This window comes from Carassius auratus, chromosome 41, assembly GCF_003368295.1.
Source record: "Carassius auratus strain Wakin chromosome 41, ASM336829v1, whole genome shotgun sequence".
NCBI lineage: Eukaryota > Metazoa > Chordata > Actinopteri > Cypriniformes > Cyprinidae > Carassius > Carassius auratus.
Window position 1 is genome coordinate 10,572,927 of NC_039283.1, and position 16,052 is coordinate 10,588,978.

A 16,052-nucleotide genomic window follows, 5' to 3' on the forward strand; every position below is an offset into this window, starting at 1 on the left:
CTTATTTTTATTTTATTTTATTATTATTTAACTATTAGTCATTCAATATAGTTAAACCAAATAGTACACCAGTTATCCAGGACTTTTTTTTTTTTGGCATTTTTATTGGATGCTGAAATGGACTTGCAATGTTGGCTATCAGTATTTATGTTTGTTTGTCCAAGTGAGTCTATATTTGGCACATGTAAATATTGTCACCTTCTTTACTTAGCCTATCTTTCATACCTTTATGTTATATGTTTGTTAATGGGATTCTGTTTTTGGCACATGTAAACATTGTCACATACTGTACCTTACTTCCATAATAATAATAATAATAATAATAATAATAATAATAATAATAATAATAATAATAATAATAATAATAATAATAAAAAGATTAACTGGGGGAGAAAAAAGATGCTGAAAGTGGTGCAGATATCATATTAAAAAATAAATACAAAAATAAAACAATTAGATAATACAGTATCCTTTTAAAGGCAGTTTTGGCACAATTTTTGGACAAAAGTGGCTTAGTTTTTTTGGTCCATGCAAGTCCCACACATTTCTCCTCTCTTGACTCTTTGATCAAACTCTCTAATGTTCTGTGCTGGAAACTGGGTCCAAAGGCAGAGAGGTGTTCAGAAAATAAAGACATTCTGCATTCAGTACATTTCTTTCTTTTTCTTATTTTCCCTTTTTTTATTGAGGACAACATGTCAATTCTTTGTTCAACTGAACACAAATTTATGCACAAAAGCAGCAGCTAAAAAAGAAAATAACGACATGTAGCAGCTTGAACAACGAACGAGAATGCTGAATGACAATTAAATTCACTAATACAATAAGAAAAGCAAGCATAATGTGTGTTTGTCCTAAAAATATGTTTTTACAAGATATTTGAACATTAAGTGTTTGGCATCATTCGAAAAATACCAAGATAGGAGCTCAGACTTCACAGAGCGAGTCACATCACGCTGCCAAAAAATCCACAGGATACCGTCAAAATGTTAAGACAAACTAGAGTGTGAGTGAGAACCACAGACATATAAAATACTGAAAGAAAGGAGACCTGTGAGAACATCATGATCAGTACAGAATCACATGGGTAAAAAACTAACGTTACTGCAAATTCTGCTTGATGTCAATCACTTCAACAACCATGTCTTATAGCAGTAATGTATTTATTAGAATTGTATCCACTGATGTTTTTAAAGGGGTCATATTATGAAGAGTCACCTTCTGCTTTATTTTTTTAGATAACACATTTTGATGTACTATCTCAGGATTTCCAAAAATTGGGTTTGTGAGAAGCTAAAAAAAACTAACTCATTAAATTGCTGAATCAAAATAAATTATTAACTAGTAAGTCATACAATTTTGGAAGTTTAGGAATACAATTAAGCAAATATGAATCTCACACAGTGCTATAGCTTGTTAATCATATTTTAATATAACTATTCAGTCATGCAAGCTTGATTTATGGAAAACAATGCCTGATCGAGGTCACATGACTGAAATGCTGCATTTAAATATTATTCACAAGCTATAGCAATGTATGCCATTCATCTATTTTTGTTCAAATAAAAATAAAGCACTTCAAAAAAAGATTTGTTTGTTTACCTGCATTTAACGAAACGCATAACTGAGAACCGTGAACATGCAAATGTTTTATTATTATTATTGTAATCATTTAAAAATATATCCTTAAAATCTCAGAAATTTACTTCAAGTAAATATTTTAGGTAAAAGGAGTTTGGCTGACAAATATGTTTGGGAATTCCTGCACTATATAAACAAACGTAAACTTTTAGAAATCCAGACCTGCTTCCCAGTCCAAAAATAACATTTATTTAAACTAAACATCCACGACTTTCTGAAAGCACACAGAAGAAACATTATTTACACATCAATGAAGTCCTCAAACTCACAAAAAGTATGTCATTAAAATAATCGGGCTGTTAAATTTTTATTGGACCTGACAGCAAACCCAAACTCTTTAGAGGTCCTTAACATCTAAAGATCAGAAAGAGTTGATGTCAAAAAAAAGTATGATATGACCCCCTTAAAATCTCATTCATGCTTTGCAAATGCAATCTTATTTCTGCTTATTTAATCTTCATAATCCCCGACTGTCTACAGCTGAGTGCACCTTCAGTTGCATGCTGTGATATGAGCAATACTGGAAACTCATCTGCAAAGTTTGCATTCCAGTAAAGCAAACTGATCTGTGCTTCTCTGTCCTATAAAAACCTTGTGTCTGTTCAGCCAAATTGCCCAAGTAATGAAATAAGCTGTACTGATTAAAAGACATTTGTAGAAGTAGATAAACCCCTTCACCAGCTGCACCCATCTCTCCAGCCCTCCCTCTTTCCCTCGCTCTCGTCTGCGTCTCGCTTTCCTCTTCCCTCTCCTCTCAAGTCTCTTTGTCAAGGCTAAACATATATGCCATGGGCCCTCCTGCTTCCTTCCGCAGGGCTATTAATCAAGAACAGGTTAACACTCTGTTGACACTTGGGTGAACGCGGGGTCAGGTTCAGCCGGCGGAGCGCAGGAACACATCGGCTTTTACTTCAGCAGGAGCTGATGAATTCCCTGCTTGGATGTTACAGCAAACAGCGTCCCACCATCAGAGGTTTCTGCAAATACCTTTCATCTAGAAAGTCTTTGTTCTCGCCCGCAAAACAGGTCTTTTCTTAGTTTGTGGGCCGTATGCTGACACGCATGTGCCCTCAACTCTCACCTGGATCATGTGGTCTGCTGGAAAGCCTGTGCAAAAGTCAACCTAACTAAAAGATGGCTTCTCAAAGCTGTGGATTCTGCTCAGAAACAATAAATTAAGTGTTCAATTAATAGACAGAGACTGAACTGCAAGCAGACGTGACACTTACATTGGTTGTAAATCAGCACACATCATGTACATTCACAAGCTTTAAATTCCCTTTGTCGTGTTTCGTGATTTTGAGGTTGCTTTGCTCACCTCAGTGTACTGCATTGATGTTAGGCACTTCGAATGCATTCACATGTACAAATATAGACAGCACTATCACATCAGCTGATAGTCTGGATATATATATATAAAAAAATCTATCTAAATATCTTTGGTTTTTACAAACTGTAAGGGTTGTAGATTTTGACTTTTCCCCTCACTCAGGGAGTCTTCGTAAAAGGTTCTTAGCGATACACTGGTTTCCATTTGGACTAAAGGGTGCAACTGCAGCTTTCCTAAACCTTGCACTTCCCTTCTCATGCATCTAATGACTGGGATTCAACATGTCAACCAGTCAGAAACACACTTGAGAATGATAAGTAAGTGTAAAACCTCACGATCAGTCGAGAATTAGGCCAGGCAGTGCAGAAGTTGCCTTCCAAACTCATTTGAGAAAACAGACAAACCCCATTCATTTCACTCAAGCAGAGTTGCACATTGGGGAAGTGGACAGTCACACTCAGGGTCAATTGTGAAACAAATTCAACAATGCAATGATTCAGCTCATCTTATTGGCGTTCAGTTGCACGGTAGCCATGTGGAGTAGGTTTGCTGATGGCAGGTAAAGACTGGCTGGACTTGGGCAATGTAATAATTGCTAAAGTTACCATCTGCTACATAAGGAGCAGGCTGGTAATAGCAAGTGACGTTGGCCACGTTGGGTATGACGTTCTGCTCGGCCAACACGCGCACCGCTAGCATGGCGATCAGCCCAAGGGCCTGCCTCCGCTCGTGTCCCATCAGACACACCGTGCTCTCGTTCACCACCCCGTGCAGCGTCGTCAGATAATCGTACTTGCGGTCCTCCAAGCCCACAAAGTGGTTCTGGAGATAAGACTCCAGCTTGCGCTGCTGTTCGCTGATGTCCGAGAAGTCGATGAAGAAGCGGGAGCACATGTAGCGCTGGAGAGACTTCATCTCCGACTCGGAGGCGGCTCGGAAACCCCTGACCAGAAGATGGCAGTATTTCAGGAGGCCGCCTCCTCGGATCTCCTCTGGGTTCCTCGTGCAGATCACCTTGTTGCGCAAGTGGTCCAGCGCCGTGGCGAAGTCTCCGTACACGCTCTCGCCGATGATGGTGGGGTGAAACGTTTTGGCCATGGGGTTCTCTGAGCACTCGTAGAAAAGCAGCAGAGAGTCCAGCTTAATCTGGAAAGAATCGACGCTAAACTCGAACTGCCGGCGCAAGGAGTCCACGAACTTGAGCTCCACGTTTTTGCCCCGGTTGTTGGAGAGAGAGATGAGACTCCAGCGGTCCGAGTCATTGCACACTTTCACCATCTTCTGCACATATGCTTCCTGCAAAATAACACAAGGGACTGTTTCAGCATTTCATTAAAATAAGAAATGCTTTCAAATGCATATCTGTTTTCCATATCAGTTCTCCATCATTACCTGTCGCAGGAGATCTAAGAGGCTGAGAACGCTCGATCGGCTTTAATCTGCTTTAGAGCAATCCTCTTAACTGACAGAAAACCAACATTTCACCAGCCTATCAGTTAACTACTCTAATTGCATTTCTACTGAATGTCACTGGAGACTAAAGGAAAGATCTTCAATAACACACTGATTGAGAAATCACAAATAAACACATGGCATGTTAAGTCAAGCAGTGGCAGCTGTGTCCTCCAGTGTGACATGCTGTACTTCATATTTACGAAGTATTTTAATAAACATCACTTTCTTATGAATTACTGTTAAATATTCAGTTTAAACTGGTTATTCATAGGTCTTCTGATAAATAATAAACGTTGGCCTCTCGAAACTGATGTAAAGTCGCTGTTTACTATTCTGCTTGCAGAAATACAAACCATTAATGTGTGTATAAATGTAAAATATTAAACCTTACAATTAGAAACAGAACAAAATATGAAAATAATTTTTATTATTAAGATGGCAAAAAAAACTTTGCATAAATATAACATGAATAAGACTATTCCATTATTTATAAGGCATGTTATGTTTAGTGTTGCACTGATTTTTTATTCATTACTGTACAAGAAGAGCATAACTTAATTCTATATAGAAAACATTGTAAAAAGAAACGTTTGGCACTCTTATGAGACTCGATATCTCACTGTAAATGTGATTAAATCCGCAAAGAAAACAGTTTGAACCTGTAAAGTCCACTACCCTCGTGAATCTCAGCACTCACCTTCAGGGTCAGTGGGGTGATTTTCTCTTTATTGACCCCATCAGGTAAGAAGTCCAGCAGACAGTCCAGCACGATGTTCTTGACGATCTGGAACTCCGTCTCTCCCTTCAGGTCCACGCGGAATATGAGGTCCAGGTCCTTATAGCCGAGCCCGCTGTCCCCGTGCAGGACGTGACTGGCGGCGGATCCGTTGAGACGCACGTCCCGCACATGGATGCGCTGCTCCCGCATGCGGCTCCGCACCGCCGTCACGATCCGCCGGGGCTTCATCTGCAGCGTCGGGAAGTTTCCTCGGCCGTGGATCGGGATGCTCTCGGTCAGGATGAGGTCCAGCCGCTGGACCTGCTCCCAGCTCAGCACGCTGAAGTTCGCGCTGTCCGTGTTTGAGTCTGAAACTCGTCTGATCGCGCGGTCCTCTTCAGCCATGGTCGCGTCTGCTGGAGGAGTCGGAGGGACGAGCACATGCACGCGCGAGCGAGCGAGAGATCTACTGCCTCGAGATGTTTCGAGGAGAGCTGAGGAGACGCATAATGCGCTTCACACGGGGCCAGTGAACTGGAGACTCGCTGAGGTCTGAGCTGACTCTGTCTGTCTGTCTGAGGACCGGACCGTCATCCGTCCGTGCGCGCACGCAGTGCTGGAGAGAGTAGTGTGTGTGTAGGATGACAGCAGAAGAGCAGTGCTGAAGCTTTCTGTGCGCCTCAGGTCACGCCTATCACACACACACACACACACACGACTCGTCTCTCTACACGCTGTGACTCACATTTAGGCATTTAGCACACACTAACATTATACATGATGATACTGAAATAATTATACTGACAAGCATTTATGCTCAACTAAATGTCGTTTTGTATGTATCACGTTTGTAATATGAAGTTGCAATTTATTAACACTTGATTATATTTCATATATTTTAATATAAATAATAGATTTTAAAATATCTTTACTATAACTGTAATACTGAAAGCATACTGCAATAAAAAGCACTTTGCATGTGATTTAGTGGCCTATGTTAGTCAACACATCAAAGTCTACTCTTTAAAACAAGATTATTAAAACAATGCTTTAAAATGTACTTTAGAGTTAAACATCATTTGATATTATTACAAACTGCACTTCTTTAAAAGTGTACTTAAGTGTGTTAAGAAGCATATGAATGTGTCTCTCCTTATGTACACTTAAGTGACCTTTATTTCATAGATAGATAGATAGATATGTATTGTGCAAAAACAGTAATGTTATTAATCTTATATCAAGTATTCATCAATAGCACATCTGCATGTGAGAGGAAATATAATGCAAGCCGATATGTTGCGATGTAGACTATATGAGGTCAACATCAGGAAGTTTGGGGTCTTTTATTGCCCTCTAGAGACGTGATAGAAAAGTGTCTTGAAGCACAAATGACTGGATCTGCGTCTGCCACAGCTGCACGTCTGTTAGTTTGCACATGAACACTTTTCTGCTTCATCTGCACTGCAGCTTGTCTTTATCAAGTCGAGGGTTTAGCCAATAACACAAAACTATTCACAAGCTCATGCTGTTTTATTTTAGGGTTTGATCTTCTATTCTCTTAAACATAGTTTCCAAAAGTTTTTGGTAACACTTTATATTAACTTTCATTAATAAATCATTAACAAGCATTAAATAATGCTTAACAGATTAGCTAGAAATATGAGATAATTATTGTGTACTATTGAACTTATTAAACATTACCTAACGATTCACAGATCATGTAAATTAAAATGCTTACAAATGTAATTAAACTTTCATTTAATATGATCATGCAAATGATTTTTAAAGAAATTACGCCATGATTAAAAGCTTATTTGTTAATGTACTTTTCAAAGCTTTTGAAATATTAAACTTCAGTTCAAGTATTACCTAATGCTCTGTTTACATTTACAAGTGTTGTGAAAAATTAGCTTTATTAGTAGTTTTAAACACTTCACAAACTATTTGTTAATATATTACTCATTAATAATCAGTGTGTAAAGGTCATATATTTAGTCTGTGTGTGTTGTGTAGACTTCTACTGTTTACATAATTTAACAAATCGTCTGTGAATTATTTGTTCATGTTTTTACAAAGTGTTACCCTTTTTTCTCTTAGTAATCTAAAGAAACTTTTCCCATTATAAAGAACAGTTTTAGCAGTGGAAAGTGTCCACGGATGATTACGGTTCTTCATGGAACCATCAATGCCAATAAACAGTCTCTCATCACTGTAATGTTTACTGAGCATTCATTTGTAAAACAGCAGCATTGCCTCGTCCAGACTTCCTAACCTTTGCTGACTGAGGGCCGTCTGTGTTCAGCTCATCACAGAGCGGGGCAGCTGTCAGTCAGGATTCATCAGCGCACACAAAGCCCTGCGTCACTGCACTCACCCAGCCCTTTAAATCTGTTTCATCCCATTTAGGTTAACACAGGCTAAACCCTATGAACAAGAGCAGTAGACCTACAGCAGAAGAGATGAATGAAATAACACATAACCTGTACCGGATCACTGACCCATATTCACAGATGGATTCATCTGCTCACTCAAGCGTTACTGTGAAGTGTTTTGTTTATTGCACCTAAGATGTTTCTGACTTAAAAAAACTAAAAAAGGAATTTTATATTATTGTAATAATAGTCAAATACAATCTTCTAGTACAGGTTTACCTTTACATTTCCAGATTTCTGGAAACGGAAGAGTTTGATTTCGTGCTTCAGATTATTCACTTGGCATGATCTCCACTGAGGAAAAATCAACTGACAACGGCCACAACTGATCAATTTGAAGGCATTCAGCATCTTCCAGTTGCATTCTTTTTTCCCCATCACAGATAATTTACCATGTGTCCACAGGATGTCTATGCCCAAACCAGTCTGTATCTGGTGTGAGCACTACATCTGCTTCATATAGAGTTGATCAGGTCATTGATTGTGGCCTGTGGGATGTTGGTCCACTCCTCTTCAGTGGCCGTGTGAAGTTGCTGGAACACACCGTCGTATACGCCAAACCAGGCTGGTCTCAGATGATCTTGGAGGTGAAGACGCTGGATGTGGAGGTCCTGGGCTGGTGTGGTTACATGTGGTGTGCGGTTGGATGTACTGCCAAATTCCTTGAAACACCTTTGGAGACGGCTTATGGTAGAGAAATTAACATTCAATTCATGGGCAGCAGCTCTGGTGGACATTTCTGCAGTCAGCATGCTAATAACACGCTCCCTCAAAACTTGCGACATCTGTGGCATTGTGCTGTGTGATAAAACTGCACATTTTAGAGTGGCCTTTTGTGTTCAGCTGAAGACACACCTGTGCAATACTCTTGCCGTCTAATCAGCATCTTGATGAGCCACGCCTGTGAGGGGGATGGATTATCTCGGCAAAGGAGAAGTGCTCACTAACACAGATTTAGACAGATTTGTGAACAATATTTAAGAGAAATAAGCCTTTTGTGTACATGGAAAAAGACTTATCTTTGAGTTCAGCTCATGAAAAATAGGGGCAAAAACAAAAGTATTGCCTTTATAATTTTGTTCAGTGTACAATCACCAGAATAAGCTAAACATAGGCTATAAACAAACTACACTACAGTCACATGACTTCAACATCAGCACTGTCAAGCAATTATTATTATTATTATTATTATTATTATTATTATTATTATTATTACAATATCTTGAGCTTGTGGTCAACACAGACCTTATTTCAGAAATTTAAACCAATAAATAAAAACAAAACAAAAAAATACTAATTTGCAGTTTTTGGCATACAAAAATATCATCCCTTCAGCTCACTACTGGCAAAAAGAAAATCTGTGTTTGGATGAATGGGGGATGAGACCCTCAAACAGTGAATAAATAAATGTATCTTCAGTGATTCTTGTTTATTTAAGCCTTAAGACCATTTTAAGGGTCAGAAAAATCAACTTAACTCAAAAGGAAAACGTTTCATTCCCCATCGACATGTTTGTTCTTATTTTAAACAAACTCACTCAGTGTTGTTCAATTTCTCAGAAACCAAGACTTCATATGTTCAAAATGCATCTTTATGAATTTAAGACTTTATGCTCAAATTTAAGACAACTTTATGCCTTATTCTTTTGAAAGGTGGATTAAGACTTAAGACCTGCAGCAACTCTGAACACAAAATAATACCATGGTATAGACCAACGCTACTTTTGCGTCATTGAAGGGTAACGCCCCTTTTTGGGGGAAAACAAACGGATTCCTGATACAGAACTCGCTCCAGGGATCTTTTGTTTGTCATTGTTTCTGATGTGTACAGGCCTGTCAGACACAATTACAAACAGATATTGTATAATATTTATATTGTTTAGTCCTAGCCTGCGAATATTTCAAACTTAAAATCAGTTAACAGCCAAGGTAGCATGCCTAATGACAGTTAATGTTACTAGCAGCTTCGTATTTCTAACGACAACAAAACTGTCAATAGCTTAAATCAAGTGAAATATGATCCAAGTAAACCACCGACTCCTCTTGACATGGCCTCAATGTCTAGTTTATCATGCTGTGAGTGTTAATGACAAAAAAATAGGCTACTTGGTGATTCCACGAGATAATGGTAACGTTAGATGTCCATATTTGGCCACTGCGTGGGGTTATGAATCCATTTTTTCAGAGGAAACCTCTGTAAACACCGTGTCCAGTAGCTTCATTAAATACCTCTCATGGTCCTCGACCCACAAAGAGAGTGTGTGTGTTTGTGCAATTTTTGCTATCAAGAAATTAGAGCGAGTTCTGTATCAGGGGAATCCGTTTGTTTTCCCCCAAAAAGGGGCGTTAACCTTCGATGATGCAAAAGTAGCGTTGGTCTATTGCAATGGTAAATGTCCAAAAATCCCTTGCATGGTCCCGACCGCTCACCCACTCTAGAGGCATAAGCACATCTGAAAGTGAGCTGCAGTTTTCAGTAAGTGACTCGGATCGGGCCGGGCCAGGAGTCTGATGTGTCCAGAGGAGAGCTGTGGATCTCAGGCAGTAAACAGCTCATTTACTGTGACAGGCCACATCTGCGCTGAGAAACACATCCTAATAAACAAAGAGACTGAGATTACAACTGACACGTTCACAAATCAAACTAAGTGTGCAAATGTGTTTGCTTGCTGAACTCTTGTTTATGCTATGTTCACTCTCTACAGTACATGAAATAATCACCACGGCTGTCAGCTATCAGCTGCTATCGACACAGCAGGGGACTGAGCATCATGTCTGTTTGAGGAAATAACACGCTGAACACACGAGTTCATGCATGCACTTTTATGGGTTCAGAGAGTGAAATGTGTGGCCTGTCTGTATAAGCCTCATTAAAAGCTTCACCAGAAATCATTAGTCACAGAGCGCAGTGTTTACAATCAAGTTAAATTTAACTTCTCATTTCTTCAGAAACCCACACTGTTGCATGAGCTCTGCAGAAACAGAATTAGAGATAAATAAAGATGTCTGTTGTATTTATATTCAGTCACTTCATGTGATTTTAGTAATCAGATTGATATCCGATCATAAAAATGATCACAGTTTGATCACTTACACCACTTCATGATGGTGTTTGAAACTCGGACAAGTGTAAACGCATCATTCAGGTCATACAGTGCATTTATAATATATAGGCACAGACAGCATTAAACACAACATTTTGAGACTTTGAGCATTTTATTTGCATATTTTAATCGAAACATTTTGATTGGATAAAGCCAAAGTGAATAAACCGTTTAAATATATATTTAGAAGTTAAATTGCAGCAACCGGTAGCATGACAACATCTAAACAAAACATGATGAATTTTTTTATTTAAAATTGACCTTTTGTGATAATTGATGGAATGTGATTTATATATATATATATATATATATATATATATATATATATATATATATATATATATATATATATATTTCAATGTATCTTGTTTAATACTCTATCCGATATTTTATGTATGATAGCAAGACTGTCAATAAAATTATTTCATTTTCTGCAAAACCAAATAAAATAATAAAAGGTTTGGCTAATTTCCATTTAACCAAAGGTATGTCCTGGAGAAAAGTAAATCTGTTCTAGGTTTGGTGAAGAGCAGCGTGTTTCCCAGCGCAGCATCATCAGTCCTCACCCAGCCACACGTGCTGGTCTTCTCAGAAATCTCTTTCTCACTACACACTATCCTGTCTGCGTAATGAATCCGATCTAGCGTCGAGCGGCACGTGCGCGGAGGAACCCCCATGAGGTCAAACGTGTGGGAGATCGCTGATGTCACTGAAAGGGTAAAGCACGTTCTGGGCATGCTCAGAATACTCTCCACTCGTAGTCTTAATTATTCAGAGCAGTTGACTAACAAGAATCTGATAATCCACACTGCTGCCAAACGAGATCAGAGCAGCCGGGGCATCTGGGTAAACCGCTACACCAGAAACCTCGACTCCAAAGTCTCTTCGTAACTCTTGTCCTTGTAAAATCAGAAGTAACAAGTGACTTGTGAGCGACTGTGACTCAATTTGAATTAAATTATTATGCTTATGTAATGCATATAAAATAATTGCAAATGCATAAATAACAAAAGCAATAATATTGCAAACAAGATTATTTAGTAATATTATTAAATAGTCGAATTTAGAAGTTTCACTGGAGTAAGACCACCTTATGGATTCGGATTTCTGACACAGGCAAACATTTAAAATGAAATCACCTCACAAACATACAGCTTTCGTCTTCACAAGACATTAACTGATGGACTGGAGTGCTGTGGATTATTGTGATGTTTTTATCATCTGTTTGGGCTCTCATTCTGACGGCACCCATTCACTGCAGAGCATCCACTGATGAGACACTGATGCAGTGCTACATTTCTACAAACCTGATGAAGAAACAAACTCATCTTGATCTTGGATGACATGAGTGTGAAGACATTTTCTGCAAATTTTATCATTTTTGGGCAAACTAATCATGTAATGATAATAATAATTTAATAAAACCACTGACCAATGTGTTTAGAACAACTGATTAAGCTCGAAACGACATTATATACATAAGCGGAGTACAATTTTCCAATGAGAAATTTAGGAATGCATTTTGCCATCATAAAATCTCAGAGCAAACAAATATGAACATTTGATATACTGTAGCTATCAATTAAACACTAAGAACATATAGATCTAAATATTTTGTTTCCATTTGCTTCTCCAAGACTGTAGTGAACAGATTTCTAAAATATTTTTTAACATGTCAGATGTTTGTATCCCCCTGAAAATGCTGATTTTGATCTGTTTCTAACATACAATAGCATAAATTTGACAATATATTGAGATTATACAGTTTTATGGTGTAATTAAAATGATTGAATTCAGCTAGCAACTCTTTTACAAGTTCTGATATTATTATTATTATTATTTTGTTATAAATTTTGAGGTCAGTGTTCACCATTTATTATTTAAAAAATGCAATAAAAACAGTAAAATTTGTACATTTGTATTACAATTTAAAATAATTGTTCTGTGTGAATCTTGAAAATATGCTGATTTACTGCTCAGAAAACATTTCTGATTATTATCAATGTTGAACACAGCTGTGCTTTGCCAAAAGGAAAGTTCAAAAGAACCGCATTTATTTGTAATAATAAATGTATTTACTGTCACTTTTGATCAATTTAATGCAACCTTAATGAATAAATTCAGTAAAAAAAAAAAAAACTTTTGAGCAGTAGTGTACTTTAGATGTTTAATTGAGGTATGTAGTCATAAAACCGTAAAAACTGTTTAGCATTGTATGAAGTATATTTAATACTATTAAGACGTGTCCCAACTTTAATAACAGGGTTGAAAGTGTCTTCTATATCCAGTAAGCTAGCAGGGCATCATCGCTCCTCTGACTAATTCAGTCAAGTAAGAGTTTATGATTCACCTCACAGCGTGTCTGGCAGATGCTTGAACTGGACGCTCACAGTAATTACTGCACATTAGGACCCTTAACCATCATGCACTTATTTCTGAAGCGGTCATCTGATGCACTCTGCTAACGGCTACTTTTTCATACTCTGATGACTGTATCAAATGCACGGAGACAGCTTTGTTCAACCGGAAAGGACCGACTGCTTAATCAAATCACACCAAACATCAAATTCATTAGGACAGGCTTGAGATGACTGCATGAGCGCACATTTGACAAATGAAAGAGAGCTGACATCACTCAAGTAACGCCACTGGAGACACGTTCTGCTCTGACCCCGACCACTGTAAAAACACTGAGTCAACGGCTCTGCTGAGCCAGACAGAGGAGATCAACCAGGGCTCATTCTGAATCAGTCCTTCTACAGTCCTGTCCACCTCTTCATTTATATTATATATATATATATATATATATATATATATATAAACTATTAAAACCATCACATTGTAGTCAATTAGTAGTTCTGCCATTGAGATAACTAGGGGGAAAAAATGTCCCAATGATCCTAAATGATGCTTTTAGTTGAAACGCCCCCTATAGACAGATTTGGGAGCAAATTGGTGCACATCCTCAAATTGAACTGTTCTCTATGTGTATCAAGTTTCATTATGTTTGGACTTTGTATGGAGCAAAAACAGGGTCAAACACTCAAAATGGATAACACCAGATTGTTTAATTTGCTTATGTCTTCACATCGCTTTGATAAATCAAAACTCTTAAATCTAAATAAATAAATAAATGTCCCAGGGATAAACAAAAACAGGACTTCTTGTAGGGCCTGGCTACAGGAAAAGTGTTTAATTTTATATAATAATAATCTCTTATGGTTCCAGCATTATGAATTAGAAAAACAAATGTCCCCAGTATAGTGCCACCTAGTGTCTAACAAAAATTGTTTATAGCAATTTTGAGGTTTAAGGGTTTGGCAAACTTGAGTGTTTGAATGTATAAACCAATGAATAAAAAATAAAAACAAGGTCCTAAATAATTTGATATGGTCTTGAAAGAGACATAGTGTTGAAGTTATGCTAGAATGGTGAATAATTAAAAGCTAATTTGTAATATATTTTATTGTATTATTAACCTTTGGCAGGTTAATATGCAATAACTGTAACCGGGTTAACTACCACTTTAAGAGATGCAGATAAACACAAAACATAACCGCTGATGCTCACATTCATCTCTTTATCACACGCCACTTGTCATAACATTAAGCAAAGATGACTTTTTTTTTTTTTTTTATCTGCCGCACCGATCATATTCTGCTAGTGACAAACATAAACTATCATTACATTGTACACCAAATGAGAAAGTTATTGTTGTTAATTGTAGGAGGAAGCAAAATATAAAATGCAGCTTCTTTTATTGTGCACTTGATTTGTGAGCAACTAATAAAGGCTCTACTGCTTTTCACGGCTGACTGGATTTACAATGTGTGAGTTTGCTCTCCATAACACAATCTAGCTGTGAGATGCAGTTCACCTCACCACTGCATCGTATAATAATGATTAAAAAAACATGTAGCAACTCTAAGCTGACAAATAGTTTACACTTCATATTCCAGTCTTTTCTCAAGAGAAAATGAACAGGGAAAAAAGCATACAGAAAGTTAAAGCAAGCAGTCAAAGAAGGTGAGTGTGCTTACTGCAGAATAAGGTGATGAAGACATGAGCGTGAAGTCATGAGTGTCTCTGTAAGCTCACATCAGCAGCAGTGTTTGCTCCAGGTGGGGATGGAGACTGGGCCTTGGGTGGATCTCTCCACTGATATCAGCTCCTCTGGGGTATTACTGGCCTTGTGATGCAGTAACAGATCCTGAATGGCTTGTTCTTCAATCTATGATAAAGATGAGATGAACGGAAAATAAGGGTCAAATGATTAACATCAGGAAAAGGACATTTTTTTAAATCTAGTTTACAACACATTTGAAAGTTCACTTCCAATGAAAGTTCACTTCCAATGACTCCGCATCAGTGTGGAAAAGTCTAAAGAAGATCACCAATTACAAGACACCACCCCCCAGCACTGTAGAGAATCAACGACTGGCAGACGATCTGAATGAGTTTTACTGCAGGTTTGAAAGAACACCCATCACCTGCCCTGAACGCCTCCCCACACAACCATTCACACCCTTCACAACTCCTGCAACCAGCCCTGAATGCCTCTCCAAACTACCGTTCACACCATTAACAGCTCCTGCAACCCATCCTGAACACCTCTCCAATCAAGCACTCTCACCATTTACACCTCCTGCATCCCCCCTCTCAGGTGGGGCACCTGCAATTCAGATCAGCGAGGATGCGGTGCGCCAGGTCTTCCGGAAGCAGAAAAGGAAAAAAGCACCGGGCCCAGATTGTGTTACACCAGCCTGTCTGAAATCCTGTGCTGACCAGCTGGCCCCCATCTTCACACAGATCTTCAACAGATTGCTGGAGCTGTGTGAAGTCCCTTCATGCCTCAAACGCTCCACCATCATCCCCATCCCTAAGGAACCCAAAATTACAGGACTAAATGACTACAGGCCTGTGGCTCTAACGTCTGTAGTCATGAAGTCATTTGAAAAACTGGTGCTGGCCCACCTGAAGGACATCACGGGACCCTTGCTGGATCCTCTTCAGTTTGCCAACAGAGCAAACAGGTCTGTGGAGGATGCAGTAAACATTGGACTGCATTATGTTCTGCAACACCTAGACAGACCGGGGACTTATGTGAGGATCCTGTTTGTGGACTTCAGCTCGGCCTTCAACACGATCATCCCAAACCTCCTCCTGCCCAAACTAAATCAGCTCTCCGTGCCCACCTCAGTCTGTCAGTGGATCAACAGCTTCCTGACAGACAGGCAGCAGCTAGTGAGGCTGGGAAAATACACATCCAGCACCTGTACAATCAGCACCGGAGCTCCCCAGGGCTGCGTTCTCTCCCCACTGCTCTTCTCCCTGTACACCAATGATTGCACGTCTAAGGACCCCTCTGTCAAG

General features: G+C 38.7%; 1 protein-coding gene across 1 annotated transcript; it reads right to left on the reverse strand.

Annotated features, from left to right (window-relative positions):
• Nucleotides 1-506: 506 nt before the first annotated feature.
• On the reverse strand, nt 507-5,842 carry LOC113060069 (terminal nucleotidyltransferase 5A-like). The gene is made up of 2 exons (XM_026228886.1): nt 5,124-5,842; nt 507-4,267 (listed from the first exon to the last, which is right to left on the reverse strand). Exons 1-2 carry the CDS (start codon nt 5,547-5,549, stop codon nt 3,488-3,490), a joined length of 1,206 nt encoding a protein of 401 aa, XP_026084671.1. The 5' UTR covers nt 5,550-5,842; the 3' UTR covers nt 507-3,487.
• Between the last annotated feature and the right edge of the window lie 10,210 nt (nt 5,843-16,052).

What these genes read in the sequence shown, in the direction of transcription:
- LOC113060069 (XM_026228886.1), bottom strand. Translation starts at nt 5,549, where the DNA reads ATGGCTGAAGAGGACCGCGCGATCAGACGAGTTTCAGACTCAAACACG. An exon ending in TCACCCCACTGACCCTGAAG is followed by an intron (nt 4,268 to 5,123) that starts GTGAGTGCTGAG and finishes GTTATTTTGCAG; the next exon opens with GAAGCATATGTGCAGAAGAT.